This window comes from Gigantopelta aegis, chromosome 8 (assembly GCF_016097555.1).
Source record: "Gigantopelta aegis isolate Gae_Host chromosome 8, Gae_host_genome, whole genome shotgun sequence".
Classification (NCBI taxonomy): domain Eukaryota; kingdom Metazoa; phylum Mollusca; class Gastropoda; order Neomphalida; family Peltospiridae; genus Gigantopelta; species Gigantopelta aegis.
The window spans coordinates 7,171,401-7,195,352 of record NC_054706.1 but is presented as its reverse complement, the minus strand read 5'-3'; the positions used below and the strand labels follow the sequence as shown (position 1 = coordinate 7,195,352).

General features: G+C 39.0%; 1 protein-coding gene across 1 annotated transcript in view; it reads right to left on the bottom strand.

The window, feature by feature from the left end:
* Positions 1 to 2,003: 2,003 nt before the first annotated feature.
* The window catches only part of LOC121378532, a 65,474-nt gene continuing 43,525 nt past the window's right edge, over positions 2,004 to 23,952 (bottom strand). Inside the window, exons 12-15 of the mRNA XM_041506743.1 lie at positions 19,037 to 19,133; positions 14,737 to 14,862; positions 11,334 to 11,460; positions 2,004 to 2,785 (exon numbers count right to left, since the gene is read on the bottom strand). Of these exons, the coding sequence (XP_041362677.1) occupies positions 2,005 to 2,785; positions 11,334 to 11,460; positions 14,737 to 14,862; positions 19,037 to 19,133 (1,131 nt within the window). The 3' untranslated portion in view covers position 2,004. The remainder of the gene's footprint in view (positions 2,786 to 11,333; positions 11,461 to 14,736; positions 14,863 to 19,036; positions 19,134 to 23,952) is intronic.

The window sequence follows — 23,952 nt, the reverse complement described above, 5'->3', positions numbered from 1 at the left end:
CCATGTAAAAATGCGTAGTCATTTGTTTGCATCCCTATATAGCTGTTCAGCAGTAATGGTAATATGAATAAATGTTGTTATCCAGGTTTAATTGATGTGTACACACTGACATGATCTTATTGAAGACGCCTGTAATTTGGATTTAACAAAAAAGTACACAGATGTGTGTTGTTAGAAAAGTAATATTTCAATGGGAGGCCACTCGTATTAATTTTATGTTGCATTTTACTCTGCCTACCGTTACTCGCATTAATTTAAGGAAGCATTAATTTCAGGATCTACAGTATTCCAGTATTAATTAAATTAGACATTTAAATTAAAAATCAAACTTAAGAATGCATGACTAATTCCATTTGTATTGAGACTTCTTTGCCATATCTACCCGGTACAGTATACAGCAGATTAATTATGAAATATTTAGAATTCCAAACGGACACAGTTAACAATTCGTCTCTCTTGTACTAGTTCTGCAGTGATGATATAAGCACCAACTGACACCGTTTCTCCAGTATCGGTTGCAGGGAATTAGTACTGACATTTGTTGTATGCTAAAGGAGGAAACTTTGCCATTTCTTCATCCGACACCGTCTCTCCAGTATCGGTTGCAGGGAATTAGTACTGACATTTGTTGTATGCTAAAGGAGGAAACTTTGCCATTTCTTCATCCGACACCGTCTCTCCAGTATCGGCTGCAGGGAATTAGTACTGACATTTGTTGTATGCTAAAGGAGGAAACTTTGCCATTTCTTCATCCGACACCGTCTCTCCAGTATCGGCTGCAGGGAATTAGTACTGACATTTGTTGTATGCTAAAGGAGGAAACTTTGCCATTTCTTCATCCGACACCGTCTCTCCAGTATCGGTTGCAGGGAATTAGTACTGACATTTGTTGTATGCTAAAGGAGGAAACTTTGCCATTTCTTCATCTAACACCGTCTCTCCAGTATCGGCTGCAGGGAATTAGTACTGACATTTGTTGTATGCTAAAGGAGGAAACTTTGCCATTTCTTCATCAGATACCGTCTCTCCAGTATCGGCTGCAGGGAATTAGTACTGACATTTGTTGTATGCTAAAGGAGGAAACTTTGCCATTTCTTCATCCGACACCGTCTCTCCAGTATCGGCTGCAGGGAATTAGTACTGACATTTATTGTATGCTAAAGGAGGAAACTTTGCCATTTCTTCATCCGACACGGTCTCTCCAGTATCAGCTGCAGGGAATTAGTACTGACATTTATTGTATGCTAAAGGAGGAAACTTTTCCATTTCTTCATCTAACACCGTCTCTCCAGTATCGGCTGCAGGGAATTAGTACTGACATTTGTTGTATGCTAAAGGAGGAAACTTTGCCATTTCTTCATCAGATACCGTCTCTCCAGTATCGGTTGCAGGGAATTAGTACTGACATTTGTTGTATGCTAAAGGAGGAAACTTTGCCATTTCTTCATCCGACACCGTCTCTCCAGTATCGGCTGCAGGGAATTAGTACTGACATTTGTTGTATGCTAAAGGAGGAAACTTTGCCATTTCTTCATCCGACACGGTCTCTCCAGTATCGGCTGCAGGGAATTAGTACTGACATTTGTTGTATGCTAAAGGAGGAAACTTTGCCATTTCTTCATCCGACACGGTCTCTCCAGTATCGGCTGCAGGGGATTAGTACTGACATTTGTTGTATGCTAAAGGAGGAAACTTTGCCATTTCTTCATCCGACACCGTCTCTCCAGTATCGGCTGCAGGGAATTAGTACTGACATTTGTTGTATGCTAAAGGAGGAAACTTTGCCATTTCTTCATCCGACACCGTCTCTCCAGTATCGGCTGCAGGGAATTAGTACTGACATTTGTTGTATGCTAAAGGAGGAAACTTTGCCATTTCTTCATCCGACACCGTCTCTCCAGTATCGGCTGCAGGGAATTAGTACTGACATTTGTTGTATGCTAAAGGAGGAAACTTTGCCATTTCTTCATCCGACACCGTCTCTCCAGTATCGGTTGCAGGGAATTAGTACTGACATTTGTTGTATGCTAAAGGAGGAAACTTTGCCATTTCTTCATCATCAAGGTCCGGCGAGAGTTGCGGTTCTGGAACTGTGATATCTTCGTTTTGTCTCTGCTGCAGTACGAACTGCTTCACATGACTCAAGACACTGTTGTGGATTGGTTTGAGGAAAATACAGTCGTTGAGTCGTACAGCGTCGCGGTATGTCTTACAGTGATCGCAGGGTCCACTCGACGAAAGACACTTCCCAGTTAGAAGCTTTGTAATAGAACGTGTGAAAATACTTCTTTTCTTCCTTCTACTGTAGAATGAAGTTTGATCCTTGGTCGAAGAGGACCACTGTATGACATGGCGAGTATTTTCATCCTTTGGTCGGAGATCTGGCCCATCTGTCGACAGCTGAAACAAATCCCACAGGACAGGAGCACAGTACGCACTCTCTTGTTGCATGGAGTTATCTGTCTGCAGTGACGGGTTGTCGTCCTTTGCTCCCAGGTCAGCACCTCCGCTGTAACATGTGTCGAGGATAAACAACATGTACTCCGCGTTCAGGCGATGGATCCGGTCCTTCAGTTCTTGTTCTGTGAGGTAATCCATGTCTGTTGTACCTCTTCCCACACGGAATCGTTTGTTGCTGTGATGTCCCGAAAAATAAAACAAGAAAAAAGCATGTGGCTTTTCTTTCATGTCCTTTTCAATGTTTGCCAATTCCTCAAACACTCGGGTTTTCATCTGCTTGTTCGATGGAACATCCTTTCCATCAATGGTGTGGATGTTTTCAGGTCTAAAAAAACGAAAATAAAATGGTGAGACAGGTTTATACTGGAACTCCCCCTCAACCCCAATTTCCAATTCAGGCAAGCGTAACTGGAATTCACATTAACAAACTATATTTAATAATAACTACCGGGGTATGTTTAATAATTACAACACATACTTGTACAGATACCACAAACAAAGAGAATCAATGAATGTTTCACAACACCCCAGTACAAAAATTACGTTTGTTACTGGACATTAAACAATGGTAAATAAACGAATAAATCGATGATCAATACAAATACAAACATTCAAAAGTTAAGTTAAAACACAGTGTAAATAGCCATGCAAACAATACAAATATCACATGCAAGTAAATTAAAAGTTAAGTTAAAACACAGTGTAAATAGCCGTGCAAACAATACAAATATCACATGCAAGTAAATTAAAAGTTAAGTTAAAACACAGTGTAAATAGCTGTGCAAACAATACAAATATCACATGCAAGTAAATTAAAAGTTAAGTTAAAACACAGTGTAAATAGCTGTGCAAACAATACAAATATCACATGCAAGTAAATTAAAATTCAGAATAAAATTAGAAACTTCAGTTATGAAAAGACAATAATACCAGCGATATTTCTTACTCACCTACTGCAGAAAACTATGAGATTTGTGTTTTTATTACATACCTATTCAATCTTACTATAGTAATAAAGACCTTTCCGAATTCCCTTTTTATTTTTACCAGAGTATGATTCTTAACGTTAAGTAAGCCATGAAAGGCTGAGTGATTAACAGATTTAAGAAAGTGTAGTTATGACGTCAAATTAAAAATCATTTTTGTGAAAAAATAAAAGAAGGTATGTAATTAATACAGAACTTCACATACGTTGTTTTCGCTTTCTATTTATTGCACTCATTTATTCTGCACAAGAATATACCACTCAACCGCTACACAGTATATATTCTTGTTCAAAATAAACTTGTGCAATAAATAGAAAGCCAAAATAACGTATGTGAAGTTCTGTATATATATAATCACATGGTGATATCAGACATGTGAGATATCAAGTTAAAGTGATGATGATGACCCAGACACCAATGACAGGGACACTAACCATACTGATTGCTCCGAAACATGTATATTAACAGACATATATCAAGTTAAAGTGATGATGATGACCCAGACACCAATGACAGGGACACTAACCATACTGATTGTTCCGAGACATGTATATTAACAGACATGTGAGATATCAAGTTAAAGTGATGATGATGACCCAGACACCAATGACAGGGACACTAACCATACTGATTGCTCCGAAACATGTATATTAACAGACATGTGAGATATCAAGTTAAAGTGATGATGATGACCCAGACACCAATGACAGGGACACTAACCATACTGATTGCTCCGAAACATGTATATTAACAGACATGTGAGATATCAAGTTAAAGTGATGATGATGACCCAGACACCAATGACAGGGACACTAACCATACTGATTGCTCTGAAACATGTATATTAACAGACATGTGAGATATCAAGTTAAAGTGATGATGATGACCCAGACACCAATGACAGGGACACTAACCATACTGATTGTTCCGAAACATGTATATTAACAGACATGTGAGATATCAAGTTAAAGTGATGATGATGACCCAGACACCAATGACAGGGACACTAACCATACTGATTTGAAACATGTATATTAACAGACATGTGAATATCAAGTTAAAGTGATGATGATGACCCAGACACCAATGACAGGGACACTAACCATACTGATTGCTCTGAAACATGTATATTAACAGACATGTGAGATATCAAGTTAAAGTGATGATGATGACCCAGACACCAATGACAGGGACACTAACCATACTGATTGCTCTGAAACATGTATATTAACAGACATGAAACATGTATATTAACAGATATCAAGTTAAAGTGATGATGATGACCCAGACACCAATGACAGGGACACTAACCATACTGATTGTTCTGAAACATGTATATTAACAGACATGTGAGATATCAAGTTAAAGTGATGATGATGACCCAGACACCAATGACAGGGACACTAACCATACTGATTGCTCTGAAACATGTATATTAACAGACATGACAGATATCAAGTTAAAGTGATGATGATGACCCAGACACCAATGACAGGGACACTAACCATACTGATTGTTCCGAAACATGTATATTAACAGACATGTGAGATATCAAGTTAAAGTGATGATGATGACCCAGACACCAATGACAGGGACACTAACCATACTGATTGCTCTGAAACATGTATATTAACAGACATGTGAGATATCAAGTTAAAGTGATGATGATGACCCAGACACCAATGACAGGGACACTAACCATACTGATTGCTCTGAAACATGTATATTAACAGACATATATCAAGTTAAAGTGATGATGATGACCCAGACACCAATGACAGGGACACTAACCATACTGATTGTTCTGAAACATGTATATTAACAGACATGTGAGATATCAAGTTAAAGTGATGATGATGACCCAGACACCAATGACAGGGACACTAACCATACTGATTGTTCCGAAACATGTATATTAACAGACATGTGAGATATCAAGTTAAAGTGATGATGATGACCCAGACACCAATGACAGGGACACTAACCATACTGATTGCTCTGAAACATGTATATTAACAGACATATATCAAGTTAAAGTGATGATGATGACCCAGACACCAATGACAGGGACACTAACCATACTGATTGCTCTGAAACATGTATATTAACAGACATGTGAGATATCAAGTTAAAGTGATGATGATGACCCAGACACCAATGACAGGGACACTAACCATACTGATTGTTCTGAAACATGTATATTAACAGACATGTGAGATATCAAGTTAAAGTGATGATGATGACCCAGACACCAATGACAGGGACACTAACCATACTGATTGTTCCGAAACATGTATATTAACAGACATGTGAGATATCAAGTTAAAGTGATGATGATGACCCAGACACCAATGACAGGGACACTAACCATACTGATTGTTCCGAAACATGTATATTAACAGACATGTGAGATATCAAGTTAAAGTGATGATGATGACCCAGACACCAATGACAGGGACACTAACCATACTGATTGCTCTGAAACATGTATATTAACAGACATGTGAGATATCAAGTTAAAGTGATGATGATGACCCAGACACCAATGACAGGGACACTAACCATACTGATTGTTCTGAAACATGTATATTAACAGACATGTGAGATATCAAGTTAAAGTGATGATGATGACCCAGACACCAATGACAGGGACACTAACCATACTGATTGCTCTGAAACATGTATATTAACAGACATGTGAGATATCAAGTTAAAGTGATGATGATGACCCAGACACCAATGACAGGGACACTAACCATACTGATTGTTCCGAAACATGTATATTAACAGACATGTGAGATATCAAGTTAAAGTGATGATGATGACCCAGACACCAATGACAGGGACACTAACCATACTGATTGCTCTGAAACATGTATATTAACAGACATGTGAGATATCAAGTTAAAGTGATGATGATGACCCAGACACCAATGACAGGGACACTAACCATACTGATTGCTCTGAAACATGTATATTAACAGACATGTGAGATATCAAGTTAAAGTGATGATGATGACCCAGACACCAATGACAGGGACACTAACCATACTGATTGTTCCGAAACATGTATATTAACAGACATGTGAGATATCAAGTTAAAGTGATGATGATGACCCAGACACCAATGACAGGGACACTAACCATACTGATTGTTCTGAAACATGTATATTAACAGACATGTGAGATATCAAGTTAAAGTGATGATGATGACCCAGACACCAATGACAGGGACACTAACCATACTGATTGTTCCGAAACATGTATATTAACAGACATGTGAGATATCAAGTTAAAGTGATGATGATGACCCAGACACCAATGACAGGGACACTAACCATACTGATTGCTCTGAAACATGTATATTAACAGACATGTGAGATATCAAGTTAAAGTGATGATGATGACCCAGACACCAATGACAGGGACACTAACCATACTGATTGCTCTGAAACATGTATATTAACAGACATGTGAGATATCAAGTTAAAGTGATGATGATGACCCAGACACCAATGACAGGGACACTAACCATACTGATTGTTCTGAAACATGTATATTAACAGACATGTGAGATATCAAGTTAAAGTGATGATGATGACCCAGACACCAATGACAGGGACACTAACCATACTGATTGTTCTGAAACATGTATATTAACAGACATGTGAGATATCAAGTTAAAGTGATGATGATGACCCAGACACCAATGACAGGGACACTAACCATACTGATTGCTCTGAAACATGTATATTAACAGACATATATCAAGTTAAAGTGATGATGATGACCCAGACACCAATGACAGGGACACTAACCATACTGATTGTTCTGAAACATGTATATTAACAGACATGTGAGATATCAAGTTAAAGTGATGATGATGACCCAGACACCAATGACAGGGACACTAACCATACTGATTGTTCTGAAACATGTATATTAACAGACATGTGAGATATCAAGTTAAAGTGATGATGATGACCCAGACACCAATGACAGGGACACTAACCATACTGATTGCTCTGAAACATGTATATTAACAGACATGTGAGATATCAAGTTAAAGTGATGATGATGACCCAGACACCAATGACAGGGACACTAACCATACTGATTGCTCTGAAACATGTATATTAACAGACATGTGAGATATCAAGTTAAAGTGATGATGATGACCCAGACACCAATGACAGGGACACTAACCATACTGATTGCTCTGAAACATGTATATTAACAGACATGTGAGATATCAAGTTAAAGTGATGATGATGACCCAGACACCAATGACAGGGACACTAACCATACTGATTGCTCTGAAACATGTATATTAACAGACATGTGAGATATCAAGTTAAAGTGATGATGATGACCCAGACACCAATGACAGGGACACTAACCATACTGATCTGAAACATGTATATTAACAGACATGTGAGATATCAAGTTAAAGTGATGATGATGACCCAGACACCAATGACAGGGACACTAACCATACTGATTGCTCTGAAACATGTATATTAACAGACATGTGAGATATCAAGTTAAAGTGATGATGATGACCCAGACACCAATGACAGGGACACTAACCTGATACTGATTGATATCAAGTTAAAGTGATGATGATGAAACATGTATATTAACAGACATGTGAGATATCAAGTTAAAGTGATGATGATGACCCAGACACCAATGACAGGGACACTAACCATACTGATTGTTCCGAAACATGTATATTAACAGACATGTGAGATATCAAGTTAAAGTGATGATGATGACCCAGACACCAATGACAGGGACACTAACCATACTGATTGTTCTGAAACATGTATATTAACAGACATGTGAGATATCAAGTTAAAGTGATGATGATGACCCAGACACCAATGACAGGGACACTAACCATACTGATTGTTCCGAAACATGTATATTAACAGACATGTGAGATATCAAGTTAAAGTGATGATGATGACCCAGACACCAATGACAGGGACACTAACCATACTGATTGCTCTGAAACATGTATATTAACAGACATGTGATATCAAGTTAAAGTGATGATGATGACCCAGACACCAATGACAGGGACACTAACCATACTGATTGTTCTGAAACATGTATATTAACAGACATGTGAGATATCAAGTTAAAGTGATGATGATGACCCAGACACCAATGACAGGGACACTAACCATACTGATTGCTCTGAAACATGTATATTAACAGACATATATCAAGTTAAAGTGATGATGATGACCCAGACACCAATGACAGGGACACTAACCATACTGATTGCTCCGAAACATGTATATTAACAGACATGTGAGATATCAAGTTAAAGTGATGATGATGACCCAGACACCAATGACAGGGACACTAACCATACTGATTGTTCCGAAACATGTATATTAACAGACATGTGAGATATCAAGTTAAAGTGATGATGATGACCCAGACACCAATGACAGGGACACTAACCATACTGATTGTTCCGAAACATGTATATTAACAGACATGTGAGATATCAAGTTAAAGTGATGATGATGACCCAGACACCAATGACAGGGACACTAACCATACTGATTGTTCCGAAACATGTATATTAACAGACATGTGAGATATCAAGTTAAAGTGATGATGATGACCCAGACACCAATGACAGGGACACTAACCATACTGATTGCTCTGAAACATGTATATTAACAGACATGTGAGATATCAAGTTAAAGTGATGATGATGACCCAGACACCAATGACAGGGACACTAACCATACTGATTGCTCTGAAACATGTATATTAACAGACATGTGAGATATCAAGTTAAAGTGATGATGATGACCCAGACACCAATGACAGGGACACTAACCATACTGATTGTTCCGAAACATGTATATTAACAGACATGTGAGATATCAAGTTAAAGTGATGATGATGACCCAGACACCAATGACAGGGACACTAACCATACTGATTGTTCCGAAACATGTATATTAACAGACATGTGAGATATCAAGTTAAAGTGATGATGATGACCCAGACACCAATGACAGGGACACTAACCATACTGATTGCTCTGAAACATGTATATTAACAGACATATATCAAGTTAAAGTGATGATGATGACCCAGACACCAATGACAGGGACACTAACCATACTGATTGTTCTGAAACATGTATATTAACAGACATGTGAGATATCAAGTTAAAGTGATGATGATGACCCAGACACCAATGACAGGGACACTAACCATACTGATTGCTCTGAAACATGTATATTAACAGACATGTGAGATATCAAGTTAAAGTGATGATGATGACCCAGACACCAATGACAGGGACACTAACCATACTGATTGTTCCGAAACATGTATATTAACAGACATGTGAGATATCAAGTTAAAGTGATGATGATGACCCAGACACCAATGACAGGGACACTAACCATACTGATTGCTCTGAAACATGTATATTAACAGACATGTGAGATATCAAGTTAAAGTGATGATGATGACCCAGACACCAATGACAGGGACACTAACCATACTGATTGTTCCGAAACATGTATATTAACAGACATGTGAGATATCAAGTTAAAGTGATGATGATGACCCAGACACCAATGACAGGGACACTAACCATACTGATTGTTCCGAAACATGTATATTAACAGACATGTGAGATATCAAGTTAAAGTGATGATGATGACCCAGACACCAATGACAGGGACACTAACCATACTGATTGCTCTGAAACATGTATATTAACAGACATATATCAAGTTAAAGTGATGATGATGACCCAGACACCAATGACAGGGACACTAACCATACTGATTGTTCTGAAACATGTATATTAACAGACATGTGAGATATCAAGTTAAAGTGATGATGATGACCCAGACACCAATGACAGGGACACTAACCATACTGATTGTTCTGAAACATGTATATTAACAGACATGTGAGATATCAAGTTAAAGTGATGATGATGACCCAGACACCAATGACAGGGACACTAACCATACTGATTGCTCTGAAACATGTATATTAACAGACATATATCAAGTTAAAGTGATGATGATGACCCAGACACCAATGACAGGGACACTAACCATACTGATTGCTCTGAAACATGTATATTAACAGACATGTGAGATATCAAGTTAAAGTGATGATGATGACCCAGACACCAATGACAGGGACACTAACCATACTGATTGCTCTGAAACATGTATATTAACAGACATATATCAAGTTAAAGTGATGATGATGACCCAGACACTAATGACAGGGACACTAACCATACTGATTGCTCTGAAACATGTATATTAACAGTGTCACTGTAAGCACAAACACACCGTAAATAAACTGTAGTTAGAAAAGTTATTAAAAATATTTTGTACCTAGTTTTTAAGTATAAGCAACAAACCGATTATTACACTCATTTCCATTAGATAACATGTATTGTTTAAAATATATATACTCAACAACGAAAGTTTAGCAAATATCTTTTATGACGTCTAAATTTGCCATGGTTGAATAAACTTAAAAGAAAACCAGGTCCTCCTGTTGTGTTAAGGCAAAGGTTGATGAGTTTATTTTGTTTGTAAATGGTAAACATTTCATATGTGAATACTAATTAATAAAATTAGGTTAATTTATAAATGCTATGCCATTTCTTTTAACATTAGCTAAACTTTCGTTGTTGAGTATACATGTATAATGAACTTGATTTCACTCATAGAATACATTTTGAAACAGCTTATTGTAAGATACATTGGAATCTAACGACCACTCATGTAATATTCTCTGTTAGTAACATGTAAAGATACCAATATTATACACATTCAGTTATTAAAGATGTGATTGATCCATCAACTGAATTACCTCACTCCAATGATAGTTTTATCCATTAAGACCTTCTTCATGGTCTTAAGGTCAGCTGAGAATATATATCTCTCATCCTTATCAGCGACATTGGCGGAAACCATCAGAACAAACTTGTTCTTGTGACCTGCGCAGAGAGAAAACACTTCTGTTGTAAAACGTCTTAAGTTCGAGGCATGCAGGGGCAGGACGTAGCCCAGTGGTAAAGTTCTCGCTTGATGCACGGTTGGCATGACGACTAGTATATCAAAGGCTTTGGTATGTGCTATCCCTTGCTATTATTGGGAAAATGTAGTATATTTTTTCTCTAAGACTGAGAATTACCAAATGTTAGACATCCAATAGCCTATTAATAAAACAAAATGCTCTAGTGGTGTCGTTAACAAAAAAGAAAAAGAAAAAGTGTCTTGGTGTGATTATTCGGCTTGCAACAGATTTTCACACAACTACCTTGTACAAATGGACAACACCAAAAACAAAACAAAACACCACAAAAAGCAACTAGTACATACCGACAAGTGATGTACTTAAAAAAAAAAAAAAAAATGCTTCCAAGTTAATGACACATCAGCACAACACTTAATAATCAGTATCTACTAGGTATCTAACATTTATCAAGAACAAAAAATGTAGGGAACGTTTTCTACAAAATGAGAACCTGCTCCTAACAATGGATCGTTTACATGGTTGTACCCAGCACACGATCTACTACAGCCTTTGCAATGCAAGAGGAAGTCTGCTGCAACCATGCAATGGGCTGTTCTTTCTGATTAGCAGCAAGGGATCTTTTTTTTTTTGCAGCATCCCGCAGACAGGACAGTACATACCACAGCCTTTGTTACACCAGTTGTGGAGCACTGGTTGGAACAACAAATAGCTCAATGGGCCCACAGATGGGGATCAATCATAAACCGACTGCACGTGAAGAAAATGCTTTACCACTGGGAAATGTCCCGTCCCCACAGGCTAGGAAAAATCCAATGAGTCTGCCAATCCAACTACCCAAATACCTCAGGCCAGTGCGCTACCGACTGATGGGAGACATGACCCGTGTTTAGGATAGATCAATGTGTACATACCGACTGATGGGAGACATGACCCGTGTTTAGGACAGATCAAGGTGTACATACCGACTGATGGGAGACAGATCAAGGTGTACATACTGACTGATGGGAGACATGACCCGTGTTTAGGACAGATCAAGGTGTACATACCGACTGATGGGAGACATGACCCGTGTTTAGGACAGATCAAGGTGTACATACCGACTGATGGGAGACATGACCCGTGTTTAGGACAGATCAAGGTGTACATACCGACTGATGGGAGACATGACCCGTGTTTAGGATAGATCAATGTGTACATACCGACTGATGGGAGACATGACCCGTGTTTAGGACAGATCAATGTGTACATACCGACTGATGGGAGACATGACCAGTGTTTAGGACAGATCAATGTGTACATACCGACTGATGGGAGACATGACCCGTGTTTAGGACAGATCAATGTGTACATACCGACTGATGGGAGACATGACCCGTGTTTAGGATAGATCAATGTGTACATACCGACTGATGGGAGACATGACCCGTGTTTAGGATAGATCAAGGTGTACATACAGACTGATGGGAGACATGTCCCGTGTTTAGGACAGATCAAGGTGTACATACCGACTGATGGGAGACAGATCAAGGTGTACATACTGACTGATGGGAGACATGACCCATGTTTAGGACAGATCAAGGTGTACATACCGACTGATGGGAGACATGACCCGTGTTTAGGACAGATCAATGTGTACATACCGACTGATGGGAGACATGACCAGTGTTTAGGATAGATCAATGTGTACATACCGACTGATGGGAGACATGACCCGTGTTTAGGACAGATCAATGTGTACATACCGACTGATGGGAGACATGACCCGTGTTTAGGATAGATCAAGGTGTACATACAGACTGATGGGAGACATGACCCGTGTTTAGGACAGATCAAGGTGTACATACCGACTGATGGGAGACATGTCCCATGTTTAGGACAGATCAAGGTGTACATACCGACTGATGGGAGACATGACCCGTGTTTAGGACAGATCAAGGTGTACATACCGACTGATGGGAGACATGACCCGTGTTTAGGACAGATCAAGGTGTACATACCGACTGATGGGAGACATGACCCGTGTTTAGGACAGATCAAGGTGTACATACCGACTGATGGGAGACAGATCAATGTGTACATACCGACTGATGGGAGACAGATCAATGTGTACATACCGACTGATGGGAGACATGACCCGTGTTTAGGATAGATCAATGTGTACATACCGACTGATGGGAGACATGACCCGTGTTTAGGACAGATCAAGGTGTACATACCGACTGATGGGAGACATGACCCGTGTTTAGGACAGATCAAGGTGTACATACCGACTGATGGGAGACATGACCCGTGTTTAGGACAGATCAAGGTGTACATACAGACTGATGGGAGACATGTCCCGTGTTTAGGACAGATCAAGGTGTACATACCGACTGATGGGAGACAGATCAAGGTGTACATACTGACTGATGGGAGACATGACCCATGTTTAGGACAGATCAAGGTGTACATACCGACTGATGGGAGACATGACCCATGTTTAGGACAGATCAAGGTGTACATACCGACTGATGGGAGACATGACCCATGTTTAGGACAGATCAAGGTGTACATACAGACTGATGGGAGACATGACCAGTGTTTAGGACAGATCAAGGTGTACATACCGACTGATGGGAGACATGACCCGTGTTTAGGACAAATCAAGGTGTACATACCGACTGATGGGAGACATGACCCATTTTTGGGACAGATCAATGTGTACATACAGACTGATGGGAGACATGACCAGTGTTTAGGACAGATCAAGGTGTACATACCGATTGATGGGAGACATGACCCGTGTTTAGGACAAATCAAGGTGTACATACCGACTGATGGGAGATATGACCCATGTTTAGGACAAATCAAGGTGTACATACCGACTGATGGGGAGACATGACCCGTGTTTAGGACAGATCAAGGTGTACATACCGACTGATGGGAGACATGACCCGTGTTTAGGACAGATCAAGGTGTACATACCGACCGATGGGAGATATGACCCGTGTTTAGGACACATCAAGGTGTACATACCGACTGATGGGGAGACATGACCCGTGTTTAGGACAGATCAAGGTGTACATACCGACTGATGGGAGACATGACCCGTGTTTAGGACAGATCAAGGTGTACATACCGACTGATGGGAGACATGACCCGTGTTTAGGACAGATCAAGGTGTACATACCGACTGATGGGAGACAGATCAATGTGTACATACTGACTGATGGGAGACAAATCAAGGTGTACATACCGACTGATGGGAGACATGACCCATGTTTCGGACAGCAGAGTGGATTCTCCATATGATTCGAGAGGCAGCCACGGCAAAACTGAGCACAGCTTTCATTACAAGACAAGGAAAGTGGTTTCACCTTCGCTGAAATAAAGAGCAAACATGGTACATCTCTTTTTAATAGAACAGTTTTGCCTTTAGTAACATTATCAGTCGCTAGCATTGAATGAAACAAGTCTAAATTTTAAAACGTTTTATGGAGGGACAGTTCATAGAAACATGATGACCTACTCCCAACTGACACTGTTGAGAGTATTTTCTTATATTTAAATATTTCTGGACAATAACCAATTAATGGCCAGGAAAATGTTATCATATATCATGAAAAGATTTTATTTTATTTTATACAAAACATCTTTAGACAAATACAGTACAAATACATAAAAACTAATCACACATAAACTGAAGGCCAAAAGAAACGTTACCATAGTTTTAAATCACTCTGATTGAAAAACAACAAAAGATAGATGCATGAAGTAAAAATGTATTGAAAAGATCAACATGTCAACGTAATCAACACTAAAAATGACAATCATACAGCATCTGATAATGACATCAGAGTTGTCCAAAGTGGTGTGGGGTACACAAATCGAGCTTTCAATGTCATGGACAATATGCAGAGCACACGGAAAATCGCTCAAGTTCAATAACAAGTCACATTAATAACGTGTGCGACCACCCCTTGCCCTAATACACGTAAAAACTCTCCAACACACAGAAGAAGTCAGTCATCTGATGAGGTCATGTGGGATACGTCGCCATTCTCCTTGCAGGGCCTGAATCAGTTGTTGTTGGTTGGCTGGAGGGTGTGGACGTTGTCGAACACGACGATCCATGACATTCCATAGGTGTTCTATCGGGGACATGTCTGGCGAGCATGCTAGCCACGGCAACACTTTAATGTTGTTGGCTTCAAGGAAATTTTTTATGATTCTGGCTGATAAAGGACACCACATGGCTGCTGTTGGAGAAATGGTAGGACAATCGGATGAAGAATGTCATCCATGTAATGCTGAGCTGTGACGTTTCCGTTAACGATGACCAGTGGATGCAACAAGCCGCTGTTTGTTCTCCCTTTCCGTGGTAAACATGCAGTCTTCCATCAACTCTGAACAAACTGAACCGGCTTTCATCAGTGAAGACGACCCTCTGCCAGTAACGTCGCTGCTAATGTTATACAGTCCGGGACCATCTCGATCTCTGACGACGATGTTGCGCAGTCAATAAGTGTTCTCTGTGTAGTCTGTAAGCCTTTATTCCATGAGCCCCCATCGCCTGGTCACTCTGTTGACTAACCCTATGACCTACGGCATTCGTTGCTGATGACATCACTGTCAAGAAGCATTTCCGGAGATGCAAGGTACGCAAGTATCAATCGCCATGGGGTGTGGTCACCCTATGTCAGCCCTGTCCGCCTGTAACGTTGCCTCAAGTTTGTTACAGCAATACAGGAACAACCGACAGTTCTTGTGATGTGAGCATGGGTGGCTCCCATCTGTACAATACCCAGGGCTCGCTCGTGTTGTTTGGGCGTCAGTCGTGGCATTCCTATGCTAGTCTGACATGTCGTCTAAACCGTTTTTATACCCTTATTGCACATGAGGTTGCGATTGTTCATGGGGCACATGCTTTCCAGTTTTTCGCGTGTTTTGGATTGATTTAGTTTGTACTTGTTTTTCCATTTTTCTGAAATTTCAATTTTAAAGTGGAAAAGTTTCTTATGGCCTTCAGTTTAGTTGAAAGAATTTTCTTACATTCAGATATAAAATATATTTTGGACAATACAGAAGACAACATTTCGAAATCTTAAGTACCGGTAACCGGATGTGGGGTCACATGATATTTACTAGCTGGTAACCAACTATTCTGTTACTTAAGTTCTATTTGCATGATTATTGGTCAGTAAGCTAATCTTAACACATGTATTACTGTTCTATACTGACATACCAAATATAATTTAAACAAACTGATTTTAAAAATAATATAGTATTTTGCAAGTGTCTAAAATCAGTCGAGACAACATTTGGAAGTAACTATTAATTTTAAAACTTATCAGTTCAACAGATATCTGATTGGTGGTTTGATTCAATTTAAAGTTGTGTATCCACATGCAAACAGAACAAAGGTGTGTGCAATATTGTGCCATGATGTAAATAGATGAACAAGGAAAACTTGGGGAGACGTAATTAACTCTTTCCCTCCCATTCTTGACTGCAGTCGAGACGCAACTGGTTTTCCTAATCACAGCTGTGAAACATTCACACGAGTTATCTATTGTAATTCTGTGAATGCTAGAACATAGTAGAATAACAGTTCAGTGTATTTTTTTATCTGGTGTTCGTATTTTAGTTATTGCAATATTGAAAAGAAAACGAAAACCAGTCCAAATTTGTGTAAATATTATTGATGATGTAACATGTATATGGGTAAAATTTCTTGATATTTGAAATTTATTATTTTAAAAGAAGTTGAACATTATTATTTAATGAATATTTAAGGTATTTAAAGGATATATATTCACTGCAAATAACTGATGATATACATTTTTAAGAAGATGACAGTTGGGATCGAGTTGAGTGAGAGTGAAAGTGAAAGTAATCGTGATGAAAGAGTCATAAATAATTACGATAGATAAAGGTAAATTTTATTATTGTAATTAAGCTCACCAAGATATCCTCATAAATATTATATTCATTTAAAATAGTCTTACATTACCATATTTTCCGGCCTATTACACGCACTGGTGTATAAACCGCATCCCATGTTTTTAGGCCAAGTTCCGACCTTGATCCGTACATAAACCGCACCTTTAAATAAGCTGTGGTTAAAATAAAGCCACAAACGTAATTACAGTTAACTATTGTTTGTATTTAATAACAATAAAGCGATCCATTCTCCCTTAAATTCAAACAATAATTAATTGTTGATTGTGTGGCTTTCAATTTTATTTCACCTAACGGGTAAGTTTTGTAAACAAAACACACCGCTGACAAAGCCCGCTATTTTTACGAAAATATGAACAATAACTTGGTAATGCATTGTTCATAATTGTGCATTAGTTTCAAACAAAAACAAAAACAAAACATAACATTTTGTTCCAGTATGATTACATAACGTGAACCAAAAAAAGTGTACACGTAAAAACACTAGTACTCACTCGATTATATATGTTTCTCTGTAACCTACCTGGCGTGCCATGTGCAAAAATTACATATGCAAACGAGGTCGGGTGAAGCTGGATATGTAGGCCAGTGGCAATGAACCGAAACTGTTGATCGTTTACAGTTTCAACATTGTTTTATAACTTTTAAATGACGGCCTTTTAAAAAACAAATTGCTGAGAATTATATATTTATAATATATATATAATTACATGAAATATAATGAAATACAATAACGTTATGTTCAGTACAAATTAGCGGGCTAATTAGATTGGGAATGTCGACATGTAATACAAACATTACAGGTATTCAGATTATGTGATTTTAATTCGCAAGCTTCGTACTGAACTTAAATTCTGATATATTAATTAAAAATTACAAATGGACCAAACAAGAGGCGTTAAAGAGATCAAGAAACTGTTTTGTTGTCATTGTTAAGGTCCAGCTTTTGCAATTGGTCGTAAATGGCCATGACATTGTAATTGGGTCACATGACACTGTTTAGGCTGCCACTGGCTTTTTATCTGCAGTATGGAACATGCAAGTGGGGTGTGTTTGCTATAAACTATAACAACATTATTTTGTATAATATGAAGTGAGTTACTTCATTTTAAAACATCAGACAAACACATCTGATGCACTACTAACAAGAAATGTTACAGAAATCAAACTAAGAAACTTTGCGGTTGAGTCTATTTTTGACACCGTAAGTATAACAATACACAAGTGTTGTACTGTTTCTAGCCTGACTAGACTATTAATAAAGAGTCATTCCATCGTAATACTTCAGTTCCAGTTATTTGGTATGCTATATTACTATTATGAGAATGAAATAAAATGTGCGGTTTATACACATGTTGGTTACCATAAAATTCATAAATAAAGCACACCATTTTATAAACTGCACCTTGCAACTCACAGTAAAATAGTAGTGGCTTATATGCCGAAAAATACGGTAGTTGTTTTCTTACAAAGTGACACTGAAAAATATAGATTCAAAACGACAAATTTCATCTTGGAAACTTGGTTCAGTGAAGACGTTTTCCTATTGTAAAGCTGGATACATAAGCGTTAAACATTGTTAAACCAAAACTAACCTGCCTGTTTGCCCATACATGACACACACATGATGATGGCATCACTTGATGGCGTGGGGCTATTCCACCTCGTAATGCCAGCTTCACACAGAAGATTCTGTTGAAAAGAAGATATTTGCACTTAGTTATATGAAGGTTGTACGATACCAAATACAATTCCACAGGTGACAATGTTAATGCATGTAATTAACAAAACTAAGTGCAATATGTCAACCAAGCAATGCTCCATGGCTCCTTTTCAATAGATAACCAATTGTTTTTACAAAACCCCTTGTAGAAGTTAATTTTACAGGTACCACCTTACATGTGTCAAGCAATAGACTATTGGATACAGAGGTAACAGATGAAATAAAATTGCATACATTTATTGCACAAATAAAACTAATGTTTTTGACAACAAACTCGGTCACATTTATTACCATTGGCAGAACTTGTGATATTAAATGTTCATCTCACTTCAAACTTTGACCCAGCTGGACATAACCATCATCCAATATACATTTTAAAAACAAACAAAAAACAGCACCCAATTTGGTTTGTATGATGTGAATGACAGGAAGTTTTAGTTTTTAAAAACAACAAAAAACCCACCTCTAGTTGAAATACATGTAGGTATAAAAACCACAATAAAGTTTTTGTCACTTTATATAAATATATAATCAACACTGTTATAATTTACCAATTAAGACTACTGTGATTTCCTGTATTTAAGCCATATTAGTGTAATATTTAGATGACCTGCATCCATAAATATATTTTTTTTAATTTGCTCAATGAAAACATTCACTTCTATCGTATTTAACATCAAATATACAGCCAATTGTTACGCACCAAAATAGTAACCTGAAGATCACAAACACTGTTTACTATTTTTGTGACCACTGACTTTTACGGCTTTCACTCGCAGAGTTACTTAGTCATTAGCAGTGATCTCTGTTGTTTATTTTGCATTTTAGAATAACATTTTGTAAGGGATTTGACTGATTATACAAACAGTGGAAGTGGCTAGGTTCTTCATAATGATTACATCTTGGGTGACACACTGAATGTACACCAACGTTATGAACACAAAATTTCATGATCGTGGCACACCTGTCCATGGAAATAATCTTTTTAAATAATAAAATGTTAGAACTACGTTCAGTGGTAGAGAAAAACATGAACGTGTGACTGTGGGTGAAGTCAAACCTGAACTCACTGTAAACTGTGTGCATCACATTTTGTCTTCGCCAGTTTGGCACTGTGGGAAATATTTTATTTGCCAGTCAACATTTGCATTAGTCCTTGGTGAATTGGCGATTGGCTAGCATGAGCCTATAGTCATACCCACACTGTTTTAAGTTCCGTTGATGTCACTAAATCAGTACATATATACTGAACAAAATAAGAAACTTCCGCTAACTTTGCTTGAACATAACTTGATGAAAACAAACCGGGGGAATAATTGTTATATATGTGTTTAAAGAGTGTTCCATGATGCATCGTTTGGTGCAAAAATCATGGCCATAGGTTAACAGAAACTGGGAGAAAAGTGTGGTAGGGATTAAAAAAAAAAAAACCCACTTAATAACGGGTATGAACACCTCTTGAATTGACCACTGCAGTGCATCGCAGGCGCATAGAATTGACTAAAGTGTTGATTTCTGCCTGTGGAGTATTGTTCCATTCCTGAATGAGCGCTTGACGAAGTTCGTTGACGTTAGCGGGTGGGTTGGGACAACGCCTCAATCGTCTGTCCAGACTATCCCAGACATGCTCGATGGGGTTGAGATCAGGACTTTTAGCGGGCCAGTCATCAATGAAATCAATGTTATTTGTCCTAAGAAAATTTACAGTGTCTCTAGCTGTATGAGAGCTGGCATTATCATGCTGAAAAATCGAGATGTTGGCGTTGTTATGGAACAGAGGAATGACGTGATGAGCGAGAATGTCATCGCGGTAACGTTGAGCATTTAAATTGCCATCAGTAACGACTAGTGGTGAACGATAACCATGGGCAATGGCTGCCCAGACCATGACACAACCCCCACCCCAGAAAAGATCTCGTTCAAGAACACAACAGTCAGCATAGCGTTCATTTCTACTATGGTAGATGCGCACCCTGCCATCACCACGTTGTAAAGAAAATCTGGATTCATCCGAAAAAATAACGGTATTCCAGCGTCACCGTATCCAACGAGTGTGTACACGTGCCCAATTAAGATGATTTAGACGATGACATTGCGTTAAAACGCATCGGACGTAAGGACGTCGTGCATGTAAACCGTTCTCCTGCAGACGATTACGAACAGTTTGCCCACTGATTCGGTTATTATGAAGCCCAGGTGTGTTAGCAGCAGTAGCAGTGGCAGTGTGGAATCGATTGCGCAAATACGTGTTCATGATATAGCGGTCTGGACCACACGTAACACGCAGACGTCCACGACTTGGCAAGTCGTTGGTGCTTCCTGTCGTTCGAAATCTTACGTGAAGATTTCGTATCGCTCGACTAGAACTCCCAACATGCCTTGCAACGTCTTCTGTCTACATGCCAGCAGCAAGCATGCCAATCGCCCATTTGCGTAAATTATTGGGTATTCTTGGCATACTAAAAATGCTACAATGTAAAAAACTTTTTTTTTACAAATTTTGAAGCGTTTTCGTTCACTTGACAACAATGTCAGTAAGATAAGTAAAACAAATTAACCGAATACTATACGGGACATGTCGAACCATGCATGCACGTGCAAATTGAATTTCACGTTGTCAACTATTAACAGTGCAAAAATAATCGATAAAATTAATGAATCCTGATAATACAGCTCAAGGCTAATACTACCTATATAATTTCATTACACAATGAATTCTTTAACACAACAAATACTATATGTACAAATCGGAAGTTTCTTTTTTTGTTCAGTATATATGTTTTTCAATTGCTTATGTTGTTACAAAAAGTCCACTCTGTGTGCATTTGAAACTGGGAGGAGGGGGTTGTCACAATGATTGTCTGGGGGATAGAAATAAAACCTGTTAGGTTTGGGGGCATACTCCCCTGAGAAAATGTTAAATTTCAGGTGTCCAAATACAGTATTTCCAGTCTTCTGAACATACTAACTGGGAAACATTAGGGAGTGTGTGTGTGTATATATCCCCCCATGACAAATACAGCATTTCCAGTCTTCTGATCACAATAACCAGGAAACGTTAGGGAGTGTGTGTGTGTATATATCCCCCCATGACAAATACAGCATTTCCAGTCGTCTGATCAAAATAACCGGGAAACGTTAGGGAGTGTGTGTGTGTATATACTCCCATGACAAATACAGCATTTCCAGTCTTCTGATCACAATAACCGGGAAACGTTAGGGAGTGTGTGTGTGTATATCCCCCCATGACAAATACAGCATTTCCAGTCTTCTGATCACAATAACCGGGAAACGTTAGGGAGTGTGTGTGCATATATACCCCCATGACACCCTTGTTTCATGGTTCATGCAACTTGCCTTTTGAGTGGCAGGAATATATATTCATAGCATTTTTATTTTTGTTGTTATTTTGGCAAATACACCTATACCATGAGACATGAGAGTGAAGAAGTGAACTTAATACATTGTCCGCAAAGAATAAATAAGGAATGAGCATCTGCCCACTGAGCCTGCCTCTAGCAGGGTTTCACCCAGGAACTGAGACCTCAAAGGGGGTGAAAATGCCAGGTGGGTTCAGGGGCATTCTCCCCGTAAAATATTTTTTTGGAAATTTCAGTTGCTTTTAGATGCATTCTGGTTTACATGTGTGTGTCATATGTACATTTATTCAAGGACATATTTTAAGATATATTTCAATAATAATGTCCAGGGTTCTAAAATTAAAACAAAAAAATCACTTCCCATACTGACCAGTGGATAAAAAATTTACTGGTCATGGGGTATTAATTTCCAAAATAACAAGTGACAGATAAGTAAGTCGATTACAGTCAGTAACGTGTGTGACCACCTCGAGCTTCCACTACAGCTCTGCAACGTCTTCTCATAGACCGTAGGAGTTGTGTAAACATTCGCACCGGAAGTTGATGCCATTGCTGTACAAGCGCCATCCCAAGCTCTCGGAGATTCTGGGGTGGGTTCCTGATGTTTCACAGTCGTCTGCCAAGTTCATCCCAAATGTGCTCGATAGGATTTAAGTCTGGTGAGCAGGATGGCCATTCCATGACATTCACACCAGCATTGCGTAATAAATTTCGTGTCACGGCTGCTGTGTGGGGCGTAGCATTGTCATGCTGAAACGTTAGTCCTGGTCCATGTGCGCAAAGAAATGGAAGGAGCTCTGGCGTCAACACTTGGTCACGATATTGCTGTCCTGTTAGGTTGCCATTAATGACAAGGAGTCGAGATGACCGTTTCCTGTAAATGCATCCCAAACCATAACGCTTCCGCCTCCAAATCTATCCACCTCTCGTACACAACATCAAGCGAATCGTTCTCGTTGCCTACGCCATAATCGTACCCTCCCGTCGGCAAATCTCAGCGAGAAATGAGACTCGTCACTGAATACAACCCTATTCCACTGTCTTTGAGTGAATCTCACATGTCTCCGTGCCCAGTGTAAATGCTGAAGACGATGATTTGCCGTCAAAATGGGTCCAACGTAAGGACGTCTGGCACAAAGTCCTGCAGCGCGCAACCGGTTTCGAATCGTCTGTGATGTCACCCTCCCCCTGAACAATTCCCTTGATGTTGAAACAGAAGTCATAAAGCGATGACGTAACCTTATTTGTTGGTCTTCGAAACGTGACGTCACTTGAGGTGCTCCTGACCGTGGGCGATCTGCAGTTGACCCGGTTTGCTGAACACATGTCCTTAGGTTGTGCATTGTCTGTTGGCTACAACCAAAGGCTTGCACAACGTTCTCTGTCAGTATTGGATAGTCTAGGCATT